General features: G+C 53.4%; 1 protein-coding gene across 1 annotated transcript; it reads left to right on the top strand.

The window, feature by feature from the left end:
• Nucleotides 1-129: 129 nt before the first annotated feature.
• Nucleotides 130-3,391, top strand: LOC104832733 (BTB/POZ domain-containing protein KCTD12-like). Its single transcript, XM_010569080.1, has 2 exons — nt 130-204; nt 1,988-3,391. Exon 2 carries the CDS (start codon nt 2,012-2,014, stop codon nt 2,900-2,902), a length of 891 nt encoding a protein of 296 aa, XP_010567382.1. The 5' UTR covers nt 130-204; nt 1,988-2,011; the 3' UTR covers nt 2,903-3,391.
• The last annotated feature ends 13,309 nt before the right edge of the window (nt 3,392-16,700 follow it).

Genomic DNA, 16,700 nt, shown 5'->3' with positions numbered 1-16,700 from the left:
GGCGGGGGATGGCGCTCGCCGCTTTCCCCACCATAAAACGGCAGGGCCAGGGCCGGCCGGGCAGAACGGAGCGGAGCGGCGGCACCGACCGACACGGACACGGACACGGACACGGACACGGACACGGACACGGACCGCCCGACACGGACCCGGACCGACCGACCGGCACGGAACGGAGCGGAGCGGCCGGGCCGCCCTGCGGAGGTAACGGGGCCGGGGGGGGTCCCAGCCCCGCTGGATGGAGCGGGCTGAGGGAGCGGAGGGTCCGTCCCCGGCCGGTACAACGCGGGGAGAGCTTGGGGACGGCTCCGGCTCCTGGAACCGGTGTCCCCGTCGGTGTCCTGCTGGGTTTTTGGGGGGTTTGGGGTTTTTTTTTTCCGGGTGCGGGGAGGGGTTGCAGCCTCCTAGCAGAGGTGCTCCGGGCATGAGGGAGGCAGGGGGTGGCTTTTCTTGTGTGTGACCCCCACACACACACCCCCGGTCCTGCCAACTCCTAGCCCTGCTGTGGGCAGCCCTCAGCCTCCGCCACCCGTGACAAAGGGATCTGGCTCTTGCCAGATGAGCTCCAGGCACAGGCGGGCTCCCGCCGGGTTTTCTGTAGCAGGGGAGCAGCGGGGTGGGCATATCGTCAGGGAAAGGGACTAAAAGCCACTGCGGGAGAGGATTTGGGAAGCTGGAAGCCAGGTGGACCGCGCCAACCCTCTGTCCGGTCTTTGCAGCCTCTTCCTTGGCAGAGGTTCGCCCAAGTCACTCCTTGTTCAAAACCGATTCTCCCTGAACATCCCTACGAGCTGGGAGGAGGCGTGTGGCCATGAAATGCAGGCTCGGCTCTTCCCACCACCCAAAAGTGCCCACAGAGTTTTATTTTTGCCTTTAGTTTCTCTGAAATTTGTGTTAGGATCCTTCTGTGCTGCTCCTGTGAAGCTGTACGGCAGGACACAAGGACGGGGCGAGACTTTGTGTTGTTTCTTGGCTGTGGGACCAGTCCCGGGGGGGTGCAGGCAGCTACTGCCAACTTCAAAGCAGTCCCAGGGATGCACCAACATCGCACAGGGGAGTGGGCAGAGCTTGAGGCCAACCCTGCCAGGCAGTTTGGAGCAGTGCAGGAAAACCCCTTCTCTCCCTGGTCTCCCAAATCCCTGCACAGAGCATGGCTCGGCCAGGCTGGATCCAGAGTCCATCCGCTGAACCAGGTTTATGTAAGCACTGATTTGCAGCGTCAAGAGACACCTATGAATCCGCTTGCCTTTGGAAAATGTATAAAAACATGGCATCTGGCCTGAGGCTGTACCAGTGTTTGTCTTGGTCCCAGCCCCTTGGAGAGACCCTGCCATCTCTCACCTGCTCTCAGCTTGGCCTCGAGTCTCTGTCGAGTACTTTCCAGGAGCAAGGACAGAGCAGGAGTGCCAAAAGGCACTGTCACTCCATCCTTTATAGTGTATCTAGCATTGCTTTTCTGGCAGACCTGTGGGTGCTCCTTGCGTGGGACCATAAACTCCCCTCCAGGGCTCGGCAGGAGACACTGCGCCGTAATGCGGTCCTCCCTTGGCACGCTCAGCACCTCCTCCTGACCGGCAGGATGCTGGGCCAGGCGGGTCGCCGGTCAGACGCAGGGTGTGACGGTTCTGGCTTTCCTGTTATTAACATCAGTACGGCGTCGCTGAGCCTTCCTCAGCAAAGGTGCTGAGCCCCAGCCCCGGGAGCTGACCGTCGGGAGGGCTGCAGGTGGAGATGGCGTGTTCAGACCACGGGCAATGCTATTCCCTTCTTGCACCACAGAAGGGAAGGCGGCAATAGATAATGCTGCTTATTCCCAGAGCCAGGGATTGGGGAGGAGAGCTGACCTCCAGATGCCTGGAGAGACAGGGGCCTGATCCTGCACTGCTTGCTGACCCAAAGCAAGTGCGATGCAGCTTGGGATCAATGGGACAATGGGCTGCGTTTGCTGGCAGGCTTAACATTGGCGCGTTGCTGCTTTTTGTTGCAGGTGGGAAGGCAGCAGTAGCTCACTATGGCCCTGGCAGACAACACGGGCTGTGCCAAACCCAGCGAGGAATTCCCCTTCCCTGAAATCATTGAACTCAATGTGGGTGGACAAGTCTACATCACCCGCCACCCCACCCTGGTCAGCGTGCCTGGCTCGCTCCTCTGGGAGATGTTCACCCAGAAGAACATCCGCTCCCTGGCCCGCGACAGCAAGGGACGGTTCTTCGTGGATCGGGACGGCTTCCTCTTCCGCTACATCTTGGATTACATGAGGGACCAGCAGCTGGTGTTGCCCGACCACTTCCCAGAGAGGAGCCGCCTGCAGCGAGAGGCTGAGTACTTCATGCTGCCGGAGCTTGTGAAGATGCTGGCCCCCAAGCTCAGCAAGCAGAACTCGCTGGGAGACGACCCATGCCAAAGCGACCCAGAGGAGCTCTCCCCCAACGCGGATGCCACCCGCAACCTGACCTCCGCCAGTGCCACGCTCCCCAGCGCCGTGGCCGGTGGCCCCGGGGGGACCGGCACCACCGGCACCGGTGCTGCCAGCACTGAAGTCCGCAGGGCAGGTTTCATCACCATCGGCTACCGGGGCTCCTACACCCTGGGCAGGGACAGCCAGACGGATGCCAAGTTCCGCAGGGTGGCTCGGATCATGGTCTGCGGCAAGACGTCGCTGGCCAAGGAGGTCTTTGGGGATACCTTGAACGAGAGCAGGGACCCAGACAGACCCCCGGAGAGGTACACCTCCAGGTACTACCTCAAATTCACCTTCTTGGAGCAAGCCTTTGATAAACTGGCCGATGCTGGCTTCCACATGGTGGCTTGCAACTCCACAGGCACCTGTGCCTTCGCCCATGACCAGACAGATGACAGGATCTGGACCTCTTACACCGAATATGTTTTCTATCGTGAGTGACACCAAAAAACCCCACCCCACAAACCGAACACCAACTCTCCCTTTCTTCTCCTGTGCTGGCTGTTGCCTAGAAGGTAGACATCCAACCCTCGAATCCCAGTGTCCCCCCTCTGCCTCCTTTTGAGTTTGTTCTTGGGTTTTTTTTCCTCCTCCTTCCTCCGTGTTGAACCTGTTCAGCTCTTCCTCGTAGCAGCTGCTGACCACCAACCTTCTTCCCTCTCTCCGATTTCTGCAGTAGCCGCCTGTAGCTCCCAACCCTCCCTGGATGTGTGGACTTGGACACTGTCGTGTACGTGTTTTGGGTGGGAGGGGGGGAAACACTGGACCATGTTCTGGGCTGGGATTCCTACAGCTGGATGAGCTCGTCCGTGTTGGACGCTGAACTCCACTCTCATGCCCTGTATGCCGTGCAGCTCCCTGGGAACATGCTGCCTACACTGTATTTGATCTGCCAAGGGGTTTGAGTGAGAAAGTGTTGGTTTAAGGACATGGAGAAAGGTGGGAAGCGGAGAGGAGGGGGGGTGGGGGAGTGGAAAGATGAAGCCTCACAGCACGGATATATTGCCATTAGCCCATGTAAGCAGCTTAGCGTTTAGACTGTCAGTGCTTGGGAAGGTTAAAGATGCACCCCGTGTTTGCAGTTCTGATTCAAAGCGTCACTGCTGCTCTGGGATGCCTTGGGGTTTTTTTTGGGGGGGTGGGGGGCAGATAGACAGATGCTCTGTTCATGCATATGTGGAGGGAGGTGGGGGGGGCGGGGAAGGCTTTACACGCTGTAGGGTGTAAAATGCTTACACATCTCTCAAACTAGTTGGAGGTCTGTCAGAAAAAAGTATCTTCATCTTTCCTTTGGAGTACAATAGCGACGTGGGCTTCAGGGGGATGGGCTTGGGTCGCTCCGGTGAGCAGCAGTCAGGCTCAGCTGCAGCCCCGACTTCACAGACTAAAAGGAATCTTTGCCCAACACGAAAATCTTTGCCATTTTGGCAATCTTTTGCAAAGGTCTCTCCAATCACAGCTCTCCACAGCCTGCTTTTGGGCCTGGGGCTGGCTGCTGCAGCTTTACCATGCCTGGGCAATGTGTAATAAAGGAACAAAACTGACTCGCCTCCGTCTTCGTGTGCCAGGGTGCAAAGGCGGTAGTGCTGGGTGTGCGCTGCCTGCACCCAGAGGTGTTGCTCGGGCAGGACAGCAGCGCTGGCACATGGGCAGGGAGCAATGCGCTTTAGTATATCGATTCAAATATGGAGGAGAAGGAAGGAAGACAGACTTACTGGAGCCCTCTTGCCCTGCTCTGACACCCTCCTCCTCTTTGAACCCTCGCTCCCATCCCAGCTGGGTTGGCTTGCAATGCAGTGCATCCCTGCAGGGATGCTGATGCAGGCGCTCAGGTCCAGAATTACCCACCCGTCTGCAGACCAGCCCTGGATGATGCGTTCATCCCCATCGCTCAAGCGGGGCCTCACAAGCTCTGGCACAAGGGGTCAGCCTGCAGATCTCGGTGACAACTCCTGCGGGTGACCCCGCTCCCCTGATGTCCCCAACCGCTGTCCGCGCCTGCCTGCTCCTCCTCTGTCACTCTGCCAGGTCACGGCTCCCTCACACCCACCATCCATCCCTGGTCCTCCACCTCTGGCTGCTTTTCGAGCAGCCCCTGTGAAGCTCTTGGTGCGGGGAGCTAAAGGATCAGCTCGCCGGCTGGATGCTGGCCAAAGGGGCATTTCTCTTCGGGGTTCATTTGGGAGGAAGGTTTGCAGCCAGTTTCTGAAGAGGTGGGAAGGCTGCAGTCTTCTGGCACGCAGGGCGAGCAAAAACTTTACGGCGAGGCAGTCCCTCTCTCCTGAAGAAGGGGAAGGCTAAAATGGTATTTTTATAAGGGCTTGTTCCTCATTGCAACAGCATTTTGAAGAGGAAATGACAACCAGCTTTAAAAAAAGAAAAGAAAAAGGAACTTGAGCTCTGTGTGGAGAGAAAGGCCAAAGGACAGAATTAAAAGCTTTTAAATAAAGGGGGAGGGGACACACACTCCATGTTTGCTTGTGGGTTTTTTTTAACTAAAGATTTTCTGATCATCATTAATTAGGACTGATTAGAAAAAGAACTTGCTGCCTTGTGAGAAATGCTGGTGGTTTGATGTTTGCTTTCCCCCTCTGGAACTGGAATGAAAAATTGATCTCGCAGGAGGAAGCATTTTTCCTGAGGGAGAAACCATAATGGCAAAGTCAACATTTAGGTGGTTTTGATCTGCCAGGTTATGTGATCTGGACTGTTAAACCTAATACCCTGAGTGAAATACGATCAGAGCGGAAGAGTTTACTTTTGAATCATCTGAGTCTGACAGTTTTCATGAAAACCAATACTTTGTGAAAAAATACTTTTGTTGAGATATATCTCAACAAAAATACAACAGATCTGGGTTTGTTTCTTTTCTTTGCCTGTATCTAGTAATGGAAAGAGTGTCCATTTGCTGCTGCCTATGGCTGGGAGGGGAACCTGGTTAATTTGATCCTTAGGAGAGATCATTTGCAGATAAATGGTGGCATGGAAAAACATCTCTTTGAAGTCCTCACCCTCTGAACAATCATGGCAAGTCACTCGAGCTGGGCAAAAAAAAGCAGGGGATGGCTGAAGTTAATTGGGAAGCTCTCTCAGTCTCCAGGGCTTCAAGGACACAGTGCAGAAGGCACTTTCCTGATGTTGCCTGTTTTGCTGGCTTTTCCTGGGAACGTGCCTGCATTTCTGTGTTTCCAGATCTCGAGCTGCCTGCTGGACCATGGTGGTCTGTCTCTGGGTTGGGCTTGTTCAAAGTACCTAGAGCTACTTAGCTGTCCTTGAGCTTGTGATCTGTCCTCAGCATCTCCCACCATCCAGGACGTCCATAGGGACTCAAGGGAAAAATCAGGTTTTGTTCAGTTTCCTTCCCTCCAGCCAGCCCTGGCTGTTGGACCTGGAGGTGCTTTTCTCTTCCCAGGAAAGTGGCACAACCCTGCCCTTCAAGCCCTGATTTCTGCCAGTGCACAACTGGATTAAGGCAGTGCTCCCCAGCTAGCACTGAAGCATTGCACCAGGTCCTGCTAGAGGCACTGGCAGCAGAAGCCTGCTCCTATCTAGGAGCTGTAAGTGAAGCTCCTCCATGTGCACGACAGGTCCAGGGCTTTGGAGAGGAGCCGGCTGCCCCCAGCTCAGTCGTAGGTGGCTTTGCTCCAGCGTCGGAGGGCTGGCACCTCCGAGGAAGGGCGCGTGGGCTGTGCGTGGGCAGTGCACACCTCTAGTAAGAATGGGTTGCAGGTGCATTGGGGGATTAGTCACGTTGTCTGCAAAAGCCCTGGGCTAGGAGGGATCCCTGTGATTATTTTAATCTGACCTGCACTGAGCAGTCATCAGCTTTTCTGAAAGGAGCCCTGCTGTGAATGAGAAGTGGGGACTGTGTCTAAGCTAGAGCTAGTCCGTTCCCAGAAGCCAGACCACCTACCACCTTGGCCTTGAGGATAGTTTTTAGGATAGCATAAAAAGCCCAAAACCTCCCAAGGGGGGGGTCTCTGTGCGGCAGCAGGTCTGCTGTGGAGGACTGTGGACCACGGTGGGGGAGGGTGTCCTTTGGGAAGGCGTCTGGTCTCACTGCAAAGCTCAGCAGCTGCTGAGCTCACCAGAAACCAAGGAATGTTTTCATAAAGGACTTTAAGATTTCAAAGCTTGTTTTCCTTCCGAGGGTTAATGTAACTCACCCCTTCATTTGGAGATCCCCAGAAAATCATCCATCCCAAAATAATATCCCTCTTTCAAATGAGGCAGAACATGAACTTGGGCCGGGTCTGTGTTCCCAGGCGAGCACCCTGCCCACAAATTGCTGGTTACTTGCTCAGCGTCTCATTCAGCACAAAAACCTGCAGGAACTGAGCTTTCCCCATAAGGAAAAGCCAAATCCCATCTGTCTCCATCAGATGCTTCTGCCACCCAGACAGAACATCTGAAAACATTTTATCTCCTAGGTCTGTCTTCAGCCCCTCTCTAAAGGGACGCCCTTTGGTGGTAGAAAAGCCCTGCCCTGCCCCAAAGCTGAGCTCTCCCCATCCTACCAGCAGCCAGGAGGCAATAAGTATGGAGCAGGTCAGTACTGGGGGACTGGGAAGAGGACAAGCAGGGTCCTGTGGGACCCAGAGGATGAGAGAGGCTAGAGGGGAGACACAGAAACCCCTGTCCCCAGCCTAGAAATCCCATCCTGCCGTGGCAGACCTGAGAAGCCCAGGCTGAGTGCACCACAAAGATCGAGACTTGATTGCAGTGTTGAAATAGCGAAGGACTTGCTGATCAAGAAGCACAGGAAGGGTAGAAGCAGCAGTAGCTGGAAGCTGGGACCAACCTCTTCTAATTTGAAAAATAAAACCCAAAAAAACTACCTTTACCAGCATAGGTATTCACCATTGAGAAAAACTATCAGAGAGACGGGGGGTTCTCCAGTTCTTGGTACAGAAACTGCAGCCTGGATGCTTTTCTGTAGGAAGGGGTTTAACAAAACAAGCTTTTAGGCTCAGTTTACCAGCTGACAGCAGTTGGCTGCAATGTGCAGGAGGTGAGACAATACGCAGAGCGTTGCTCTGCCCCGGCCAGCCGCGGAGAGACCTCTGGGCCTCCTTCCTGGGGCCGCGGGAGAAGCAAGAGAGGAAACGCAGCTGAGCAGTCGATGTTTGCATTTGCTGGAAGTTGTGAGAGCCAGAAGATGCTTTGGGTTGGGTAAGCTGTTCCGGCAGCTGGCGGAGAGCTGCAGGAGCACTTTGCAAATGAAGCTTGTTCAACCTGTGCTGACAGCTTGTTCTGGGCTAAAGCAGGTTAGGCTTTGTGACTTCATGACACGCAGATGGTTTTCCTAAAACGCTCTTGCAGTTAAAAAAGTTTTGCTTACTTCTAGGTAGTGGAGGGCTGGGAATTATCACCCCCTGTCCTCTGGGAGAGCTGTACAGTATCTGACTGAAATATGTTCTTGCAAATAGATTAAACCAGATTACATCTAAATCATATTTGAGTCCACAGCACAACCCCTGCCTCCCAGATGTCTGTTCCCTCTACCTTCTTATCCTTCTCCAGGCTAGATACACTGTGATGCAGAGTCCACTTTGCCAACAGCATCCTTAAAGTGACCCTAAAGGGCACATTAGCCCCCAACACCTCGGGGCAGCAGGGCAAATCTGCCATCAGAAATAATTTTTCCTCCTGTTTGTGGACTACTCTAGAGCATAGAAAACTTAACTCAGCCCCACGGTTTCCTAGACTCAGCCCAAAATTGGTGATGTGGTTCAGCAGGAGGCAGAGGAGCATGCAGCAATTATAGAGGATAAACACAGCTCTTTACTGCATACTGCCAAGTGCTATCCTCTCTTGCAATTCTAATCAGAGACACAAAAAGCCTCTCCTGCCAGCAGCGTGAAGAAAAGCATTTGTATGGGAAGCACAAATCACCTGGCTGGTGTTACTGGAGGAGCTGCACAAGCCCAGCCTTCCTGGATTAATTTAGGAGCTCTAGCAAAGGCTGATCGGGGCTAGCAGGCAGGGATGATCTGATGTTCCTGATCATTGGAGCAAGTGAGATGGAGCCTGGCCTTGTGGTCCTCGCCCATCATCATTTAGAGGACCTCTTTGGGAAGGCAAGGAAGAGGAGCACCTTGCATCCTCTTTCTCTAGACCCGAGATCCTTGGCATGTTCTCCCCAGTTGATGCCACAGCTGAGTCCAGGCCACCCATGCCTGATGGGAGAAACCATATCAAAGCCACCACAAGAGAGGACAGAGACTGGCGCAGCCTGCCCAGGCCACAGCAGCTCAGCTCAATCCCCTGCCCAGGGCCTTTTGGAAAGCTTAATGGTGCCCACCCCAGGGACCATGGCTGGGAAGAACCAAAAGCATGCAGAAGGGTGCTGTAGATTTTGGGGCCATTTCACAAGTGGAGGCGAAGGTTCAGATGCAACTTGGGATGCACAGCCTCCATTTCCCAGCCGTCAGTCAACCCAGTTTGCAGGCTGCTCAGCCCCTTCTAAAAGTGCAGGTCCCTCCAACATTGAGGAAGCTGCCCCCAGTGCCTAGATGGTTTCAGCTCAATTTCTTAAGGAGAAAGATTTGTGTAACTTCACACACCGTGTTCCTTCCCTTTTCTTAAAGAACCTGAATCTGCAGGCCAGTTTCACTCCAACCTGGCAGTGTTTCAACTATTAGGAGCCTGCCAATCGCATGAAAACGGGTTTTAGGATATAGCAGACCTCCACAAATCCCCTTTCCCTGCCCAGAGCATGAGCTCAGCCCTTAGACAGCAAAACCACACAAGAAAACAGACTTTGTGGACTCTCTGCCCTCTGCAAGCTCAACAGGCAAGCAGCCTGCTGAGCCTGTGTAGGAGCTGGTGAGCCCTGGAATGCACCAGAGTCAGGTTCATGTTTAATTTACAGGTCCCCTGTGAAGGCAGATCGAGGTACTGAGCAGAGCTGGAAGATCATGGATGCTCAGATGCTTAAGGCTTATGCTTTGAGCCTGTAGAGCATTCATTGCACCTCTGCCTTGGGTGGCAGCTTGCCTGTACCAGCTCTTCCTTCATCCCAGCGTGGTTTGACCAAGACGTGTGGTCAAACAGCCCCCGAGATTAGAGAGGTTAAGGGCAATCCCTAGAGCTTGGCAAGGCATCAGAGCTAGAGATGCAGCTTGAGGCAGGCAGCGGTCTTGGCAGACGTGAGCACACTGAGCTGTTAACGGAGGATAACCAGCCAGAGACCTGCAAAAGAGCTGCTTCATCCACAAAATTCTGCAGCAAGTCTCTGCCTTTCACTTGGATCTGGAGGGAGGCAGCAGTACCATTGACAGAAGGAAAAGTCCCTAACAGAGAGACAGCAGGAGAATTACTGGGACAAATGAGTGGGTTTCTAAAAACAAGAACTTATTCTTTATTTAAGGAAAGGGAACATAAAATCCAGAGTAAAGCTCAATGGGAGGGCATGGGAGTCTTGCGAGCAACCTTGGGGATTTCTGCATGTCCCATTGCTGCAGAGCCATCCCAAAGAGTCAGCTCCAGGGCACGCAGCCACAAAGCCACCATGCAGCCCGGCCACGAGGGCCACCAGAGCCTGGGAGCGGGGATTGCCCTCCAGCCGGGGATTTTGGAGGGGCCCTTGCGCTCCATGCTCCGCAGAGGAGGCTGTAAAACCTCGGTGCTCCTAGCAGAGCAGGACACAAAGGAGGGATGGGCAGGAACAGCCCTGGGAGCTCCCAGCGGAGGACAAGGGAACATTGCCATATAAAGAAGCAATAAGAACAACCGGCTTGAGGCTTTGCTATTCCCCCTCCACACTCGCCAGCCTCAGCTCCTGCCCCAGAGCAGGACCGTGGGCGGCTCAGCACGGCTGGGGTACGGCTGGTGCCCTTCCTCAGGAGGGGCTGGGAGGGACATCTCCACCACACCACTCTTTCATCCCCAGCATCTTAAACTTTCTCCATCCCCACTCAAAACAAGGGCTGGGCACGTGGCAAGGAGCAGTTTTGGGTGCTGCAGGGCTGCTTATACCCTTTAGGGGCAAGAGGAACACCCTTGTCCCCAGGGAGGGATGCCTGCAGGCACTAGCAGGGGCTACCACCGCCCTCCCCTAACTGCATCCCATGAATGAACACTGAGGGCAGAGAACCACCCCTTCTCCCAGAAGTCCCTCGCAGCTAGCTATTCCCCCCACCCGCACAGCCTGCACCCTCATTTTCTCCTGCTCCCAGGGCCCCTGGAGAGGGGTGGCTGCCCCTCCAAAGCTCTCCCTGAGGGGCAGGGACAAGATAGAGGTGGCATAGCCAGGATGCTCATTCCCTCCCAGTGTCCCAAAGGACAGAGACTCCCTAAACAGGGGACAGTGCCCAGGACTGCAGCTCAGCCTCCTGGATGGAGGAAGGCTGCTATCTAGGACCTGCAAAGATCACGCTGCTGCTGTGCCCTGGCTCAGGACTCCTCTGTGCTGGTACAAGCACTTGCTTCTGTCCCACCGACTCCAAAATGCATGCACTTATGTGCTGGTCTGCTAGAGCTGGAGCGCTGCCCACCCTCGAGGCGATGCTTGCGGACCTCTGCTAGCTATTGCGTGGCTGCCTCGGCCCTCCTGGCTTTGCTGGAAGCCGCGATTTCACTAGAGGTTCAGCTTTCAAGTTTGTTTGGTTTTTAGTTCGGCGCCCTTTTCCATGAAAAGGGAGGGCTCAGAACCAAAAACCAAACAAAGGCATAAATGTTTAAGGCTCAAAGACAAAAAAAAGTAAATAAAGGAAACTAAAAAAAAAAAATCTCAAGTTTTCCTTAACCCAGTCTTGTGCTTCTGGGTTGGCCAGACAGTGTTATCAGTACCACATTACCACATTAGCAGATACTTGTAGCCAGGGAAGCTGATGGCTTTCATGGCCCCAAGAGACAAAGTCTAGCAAACCCAAAGCAGGGCTTCTGCCAGCTCTTCACTGGTCCACGGGGCATGTTGCGTTTCCCTCACCTCTGAGCTGTCACGAAACGCCTGGTCCAGCCCAACGCAGGGCACAGGCTGTCCACGTCTGCTCTCCACTTAGAAAGCCGAAGCTAGCAAGCACAGAGAGGGCACTTCGCCCTTGTAAGCCAACCTGTTTTAAAATAGCCTCCAGTCCCCACAGTATAAACAAGAAACCCACTGAGTTACACTGGTTTGCCCCAGCTGGGGATCGCTTCCTCAGAGCTGAGGCTTTCAACAACAACAAAAAAAAGAACAGTGCTCTAATCCTTCCCCTCTACAGCAGAACAACGGATTACAGCTCATTTAGTGAAGTCCCACTCTCCATGCAATTACGCCCTGCGTATATCTATTATTCCCATTATGCCCCAGTCTTCTGGTTAATATACTATTTTAATCAACTCAAAGGATTAAATGTCATTAAGGACCCAGGAGGACGGTCTTTTCCAGCTGCAAGCGGATGGTGCTGTGGGCTGGTTGAGGGAGGAGGAATGGGGGTAATGGGGCAGCAGGGGACAGGGCTTTCCACTGCGTTGCTGGTAAAAGCAACAGTTTAGTAGGTAGAGTCCGTAGTTAACCAAGGAAAAAAGTAAGAGACAAGTAAACAGGAAACTGTTTTGCAAGCCTCCCATCACCAAAGCTTCCCCCTGCTCCGCTCGGCTCTGCAGCCCTCTGCCACGGACCCTGCCTGTCCCAAAATCTCCCCAGGGATGGGGTGTCTCCACTGGCTCCCAGGCTGCCTGGCGTCACACAGGATCTGTTTTGCATGTGCTGTTTGTGCGGATGTTGCGGTAGCAAGTCTGGCACCCTAAAAATCAGGGCTGTACCTCAGCTGGCCGCATGCTGCGGAGAGGGAGCCAGCTTGCTCCCTGATACATCACAGCAGGCTTTGCATGGGAAGGGGAACTGCCCAGGGCTTCCCATGGGATCCAAGAGCTCCTGCACTTACCAGTGATTTTGGAGCAGGCAGAGAGACAGAGCCACCCTGACATTTGTAACTTCTTTTTTTTTTTTTTTTCTGTAGAACTTGCATTTTTTAAATTCACGTACAATGCAGCTGGGTTTCCAGCTCCTCATCTGTGTAAGTGGAAACGTCTCATTTGACTTCAGTCACTTTAATGGAGCAACTCCAAACCTGAAGAAACCGAGGGTACAGCCAATGTTTCCCAGTGGGCGTTCCCAAAATATTATTGTTCTTTGCATGCCTGGAGAGGATTTAACACAAAACCCCAGGGGAACAAAAAGATCAACAAGACTCTCCATGCTGCAGCCTTTTAACTATCACTTTGCTCCAGGGGAACTGAAGTCCCCAGGTCCTAGTTTGGAAGGATTCCCAGTCTTCTAGAAGTCACACTAGCAAAACAGGCCAGGAAAGTACTTCTCAGCACACTGGAAAGCTGAACACGTACCAAGCACATCGAGGTTATGATAAGAGCTTGGTGCCTTATGCCAAATATCTCCATGCTCGTGTCCCTCCCTCTCCCCCGCCTCAATTCAGTGTTGTTGCTAACTCCACCTTCCAGCAAACTGTGCTCTTGCAGACTACAGAAAGCAAAGATGTTCCCTTGTGATGGGATATATTTGTATTTGCCAGGAGTGGTGAGGTCTTGGCACCAGGGACCTTCGCTGCAGGAGCTGAGGTCATCCGTCAGTGTCATGTAAATGAAGGACAAACCGCCCTGTCTCCCGTCGAGCAGAGAGTTGGCAGGAGTCAGGAAACCTTCCCTTGTTCTTAGCTTTACTGGCAGACACCCCAGCGGTGCTGGTTCCTCCTGGGGGAGCACCGTTTTCTGGCTGGGCATCCCCTCCTCCCCGCACAGGGGTCTGCCACTGCCCCTTAGGGCTGACCCTCACCTCCCCTCTCTTTCTGGCCACGCTCCCCACAGTCGCTGAATCCTGCAGCAGCATCTTCTTCTCGTTTGAAGCTCCTTCAGAAGTTCCCATAAGGCTCCCGTGGCACATGGGCACACTCAATCTCTAACCAACATCTGCTGTCCTGTTTCACAGGTTAATCAGTCGGTACTGGGGTCCAGGAATCCCAGCCCTGGCCCTCTGTAATGCTGGGTCTTGCTGGAAGCAAGGCTATAAGGAGGCTTCAGGTGCCTTAAGGGAACAGGCAGAGTCTGCAGGAGATGCAGGAACATTGGAAGTCTCCATGAACTAAAATGCTTTGATCTACTTGCCATCAGCTCTCACCAGGATTGCCCCTTCCCTTCCCTTCCCTTCCCTTCCCTTCCCTTCCTGTCTTCAAACCTACCCACTTTTTTATTCCAGAAACTTTGGGTTTCTTTGTGTAGTTAATCATTAAAAATCCACTAAAAATTCCACCAAAAGCAATTATCCCCCCCAAAAACATCTTTTGATAAAAAAGGCAGGAGGGAGCTTAGCAACATGAAGAAAGGAGGATTTTTTTGTACAAGTCACCAAGAAGGGGCTGCAGGTTTCCTCGAGGAGAGATGCGCACAGCTCCCCAGCTCACCCAGGGCAAAAGAGGCTTCCCCGTGTGCTCATGGCCAAAATTACAGACATCCCCCGGCTAGCAGTGGTCACTACTACCTTCCGTGCAGATGTACGTCCCACCAACAATAAGATCAGCAGCTCTGTGTACTCTCAGATAATTAGCAAGATCTTGGATTAAAAACATGGAGGGGGCTAAGAGCAGCTGTAGCGTTAACACGTGTGCTCAGGCTGAGCTCTGGTCCTGCGATGCCAAAGCATGGGGCTCGTCCTTGGAAGTCGGCAGCTGGCCTGGAGGGGTGGGAAAGCAGCAGGAGACAGTGTCCCCCAGGAGCTTGGTCACTCCCTTCTCCAGACATCAACACTCCAGCAGGAAGGGGACTATTGATGCGAGGCCAGTATCAGTAGGGAGGCTGGTTACAGCTGAGGTTGCAGTTTCAAAAGAGACCCGTTGCCAGAAGTGATTATTTACTTGCCTGAAGCTAGGAGTTCATGTAATCAAGTAGATTGGTCTGTTCTAACTTTACCATCTTCAATTTGGATGTCAAAGTCTGGTTGCCCCCAGCACCTTTGATGGTGCAGCAAGAGAAGCGAGCATTGCTATAGGGTCAGATGCCTGTCTGGAAGTGACACCTAGACATCTAACACAGGGGGGATTCGTAGGCATTAGAGGTGCAGATGTCTCTCCACAGACTCCAAAAGGAGCCCCCAGAGACACTGAAGCTCCTTCTTTTCCTAAGGGACCTCTCTTTGTCAGCGTGCATTTCAATATAGACTTGGGGATGTAGATCAGCCACAAGCACATCACTGGCTGCAAAGAGACTGAAGGGATCTCAGGATGGGTGATGGACCTTTGACAAACCTTCCTCTGACCCAGGAGGGACCTGCTAACTCGGGAGGACAGTCCAGCTTGGAACTGGGGTCCCCTTTGAGGTGCCATACCAAGACCCTCTGTGGGGTTGGGGAAGCTCTTTGGGGTCTATTGCAGGTTCCCCACTTGTGCTCAGCAATGACAACACCTCCCCAGTGAGCACCGGGTTACCCAGAAAGGCTGCGGCAATCACATAATGCCGTATGAAGCCGTTATCATTAGTTCTGTGCCAGGGAGGACACAACAGAAGAGTGACCCGGTGTTGAAAGAGGGCCATTAAGCACCAAACCAAGAGAGCAAAGCTCTCTCGTGGGAGGCCTGATTACACACGATAAAATAATGGTGTGCTGGAGCGACCTGTGTGCAAGGTTTCCTGTGTAGTAATAATAATAGATGGTCCTAATTTGAGTTAATGACCCGATGAATGCCTTTGTCAGCCGCTGAACAAGACAAGGCAGCGAGCAGAGCCCTGATGCTTCATGCACACAGTTACTGAATGACTCTGTCAAACAGCGAGGTCTCCTCATCCCGCCTTAGTACCTGGAGCAGGCAGTTATTTACTTTTAAAGCTGTTTCTCACAAGGCTGAGCCATTAGCAATTAATCACTGTACATTTCTAGAGAGACTCCACATTTGACTTTCTTCCCTTTTTGGCAGCCCAGCCTGGCACCCACCAGTTGTACCCTCAGGTCTGTGGCTGATGGGGCAAGTCCAGCCAAAGACACTGAGGACGTCTTTTTCAAGGGGAATTTGTCAAAAATAGGTGAACGCCAGGACCCTGGGGTGCAGCTGAGGCTGGACTGCAGGGGGAAGGGTTGATGCTGACCAAGGCTGAGGCTTGGAGCAAGGGGAGGCTGAGCTGTGCGAAGCCAAGCAAAGGACGAAGCACAGCCTCAGGCAGGCTTGTTGCCCTGAATCAGCTCCTGGGGCTCTGTGGAGCTTCAGAAAACAGCCCAGCTCTATCACAACGAAGGTGCCCACCGGGATGGAGGGCCCACCCTCAGCAGAGCATCCCCTCACCCCAGAGAGTCAAAATCCACAGCCTCCTGCTGTATTGCCCCCCACCAGCAATCCCCAGCCTTAATTACCAGCACAGCCCAGCTTTTGGAGAGGGGAAGAGGGAATTCCATTCATTTGCAATTGTGTTTGCGTTCCATGTCTGGAATAACTCGGCACCACCTGCAAAACAGCCTTTTTTCCACTCCCCCTGTGCATAATTTTTCCAAAGCCCAAAGCCATCCCGGCGGGGGGAGGACGGGGCCTGGAGCCCAGCCCAGCACTGCATCTGCACAAACAGGACTCGGGGACGTATCCATTTGTCGAGAGGTTTGAAGGGGCTCAGCCTTTCACTAAAATAACATCCCTACCCTGTGTTTTAACCTTTTGGAAAACACAGCCCCAGCCCTTTCCAGGCAGCAAGGAAGAAATTGCAGGCTTGGGTCTTTTTCTGTGGCTCGGGGGAGTTTATTTTCTCTCGGGCTGCGTTTTCCAGGACAGCACTTCCTGAGAAAGCTGCTTGTCTGGGAGCTTTCAGCATTAGCTCAGCCCTTGGTAATCTGGAGACCCCGGGGTCAGTGGGTGAGCCACTTGTGAAATGAGTTTGTGGGGCCCGTCCCCGCTGCAGAGGATGCAGGGACCTTGCGTCTAACTGGGTCTGAGCCTTGCTGGTGGGGGAGAAAACCTTGAAAACACAGCGGGGGGATGAAGGAAAAAACAAAAAAGTAATCCAGAATAAATGATTTTAGATTCAAGACTGGACCTACAGCTGTAATCTCTGTATGGCTGGGGCTGGCACTAATACTTTTGAGCTGAGGTCTGGGCGGGCAGGTCTGGGTCCACCTGACGTAGCCCCGTGCAGCATCCAGTGGCTGGATCCTTGGTGGGCTCCGGTCAGCTGTGCTGGATGCCACGAGGATTTGGGTACCGGCGTTCAGATCTGGTCTGTAAACACAAGTGTCTGCGATTTGTGCGTCCTCATGGATTTCTTA

The sequence above is a fragment of the Haliaeetus leucocephalus genome, unplaced genomic scaffold (assembly GCF_000737465.1).
Source record: "Haliaeetus leucocephalus isolate CR32 unplaced genomic scaffold, Haliaeetus_leucocephalus-4.0 Scaffold262, whole genome shotgun sequence".
In the NCBI taxonomy this organism is placed as follows: Eukaryota; Metazoa; Chordata; class Aves; order Accipitriformes; family Accipitridae; genus Haliaeetus; species Haliaeetus leucocephalus.
The sequence above is the reverse complement of the archived record's forward strand: the minus strand, read 5'-3'. Positions and strand labels throughout refer to the sequence as shown.

Coding starts and splice junctions, on each gene's coding strand:
- LOC104832733 (XM_010569080.1), top strand. CDS start 2,012: ATGGCCCTGGCAGACAACACGGGCTGTGCCAAACCCAGCGAGGAATTC.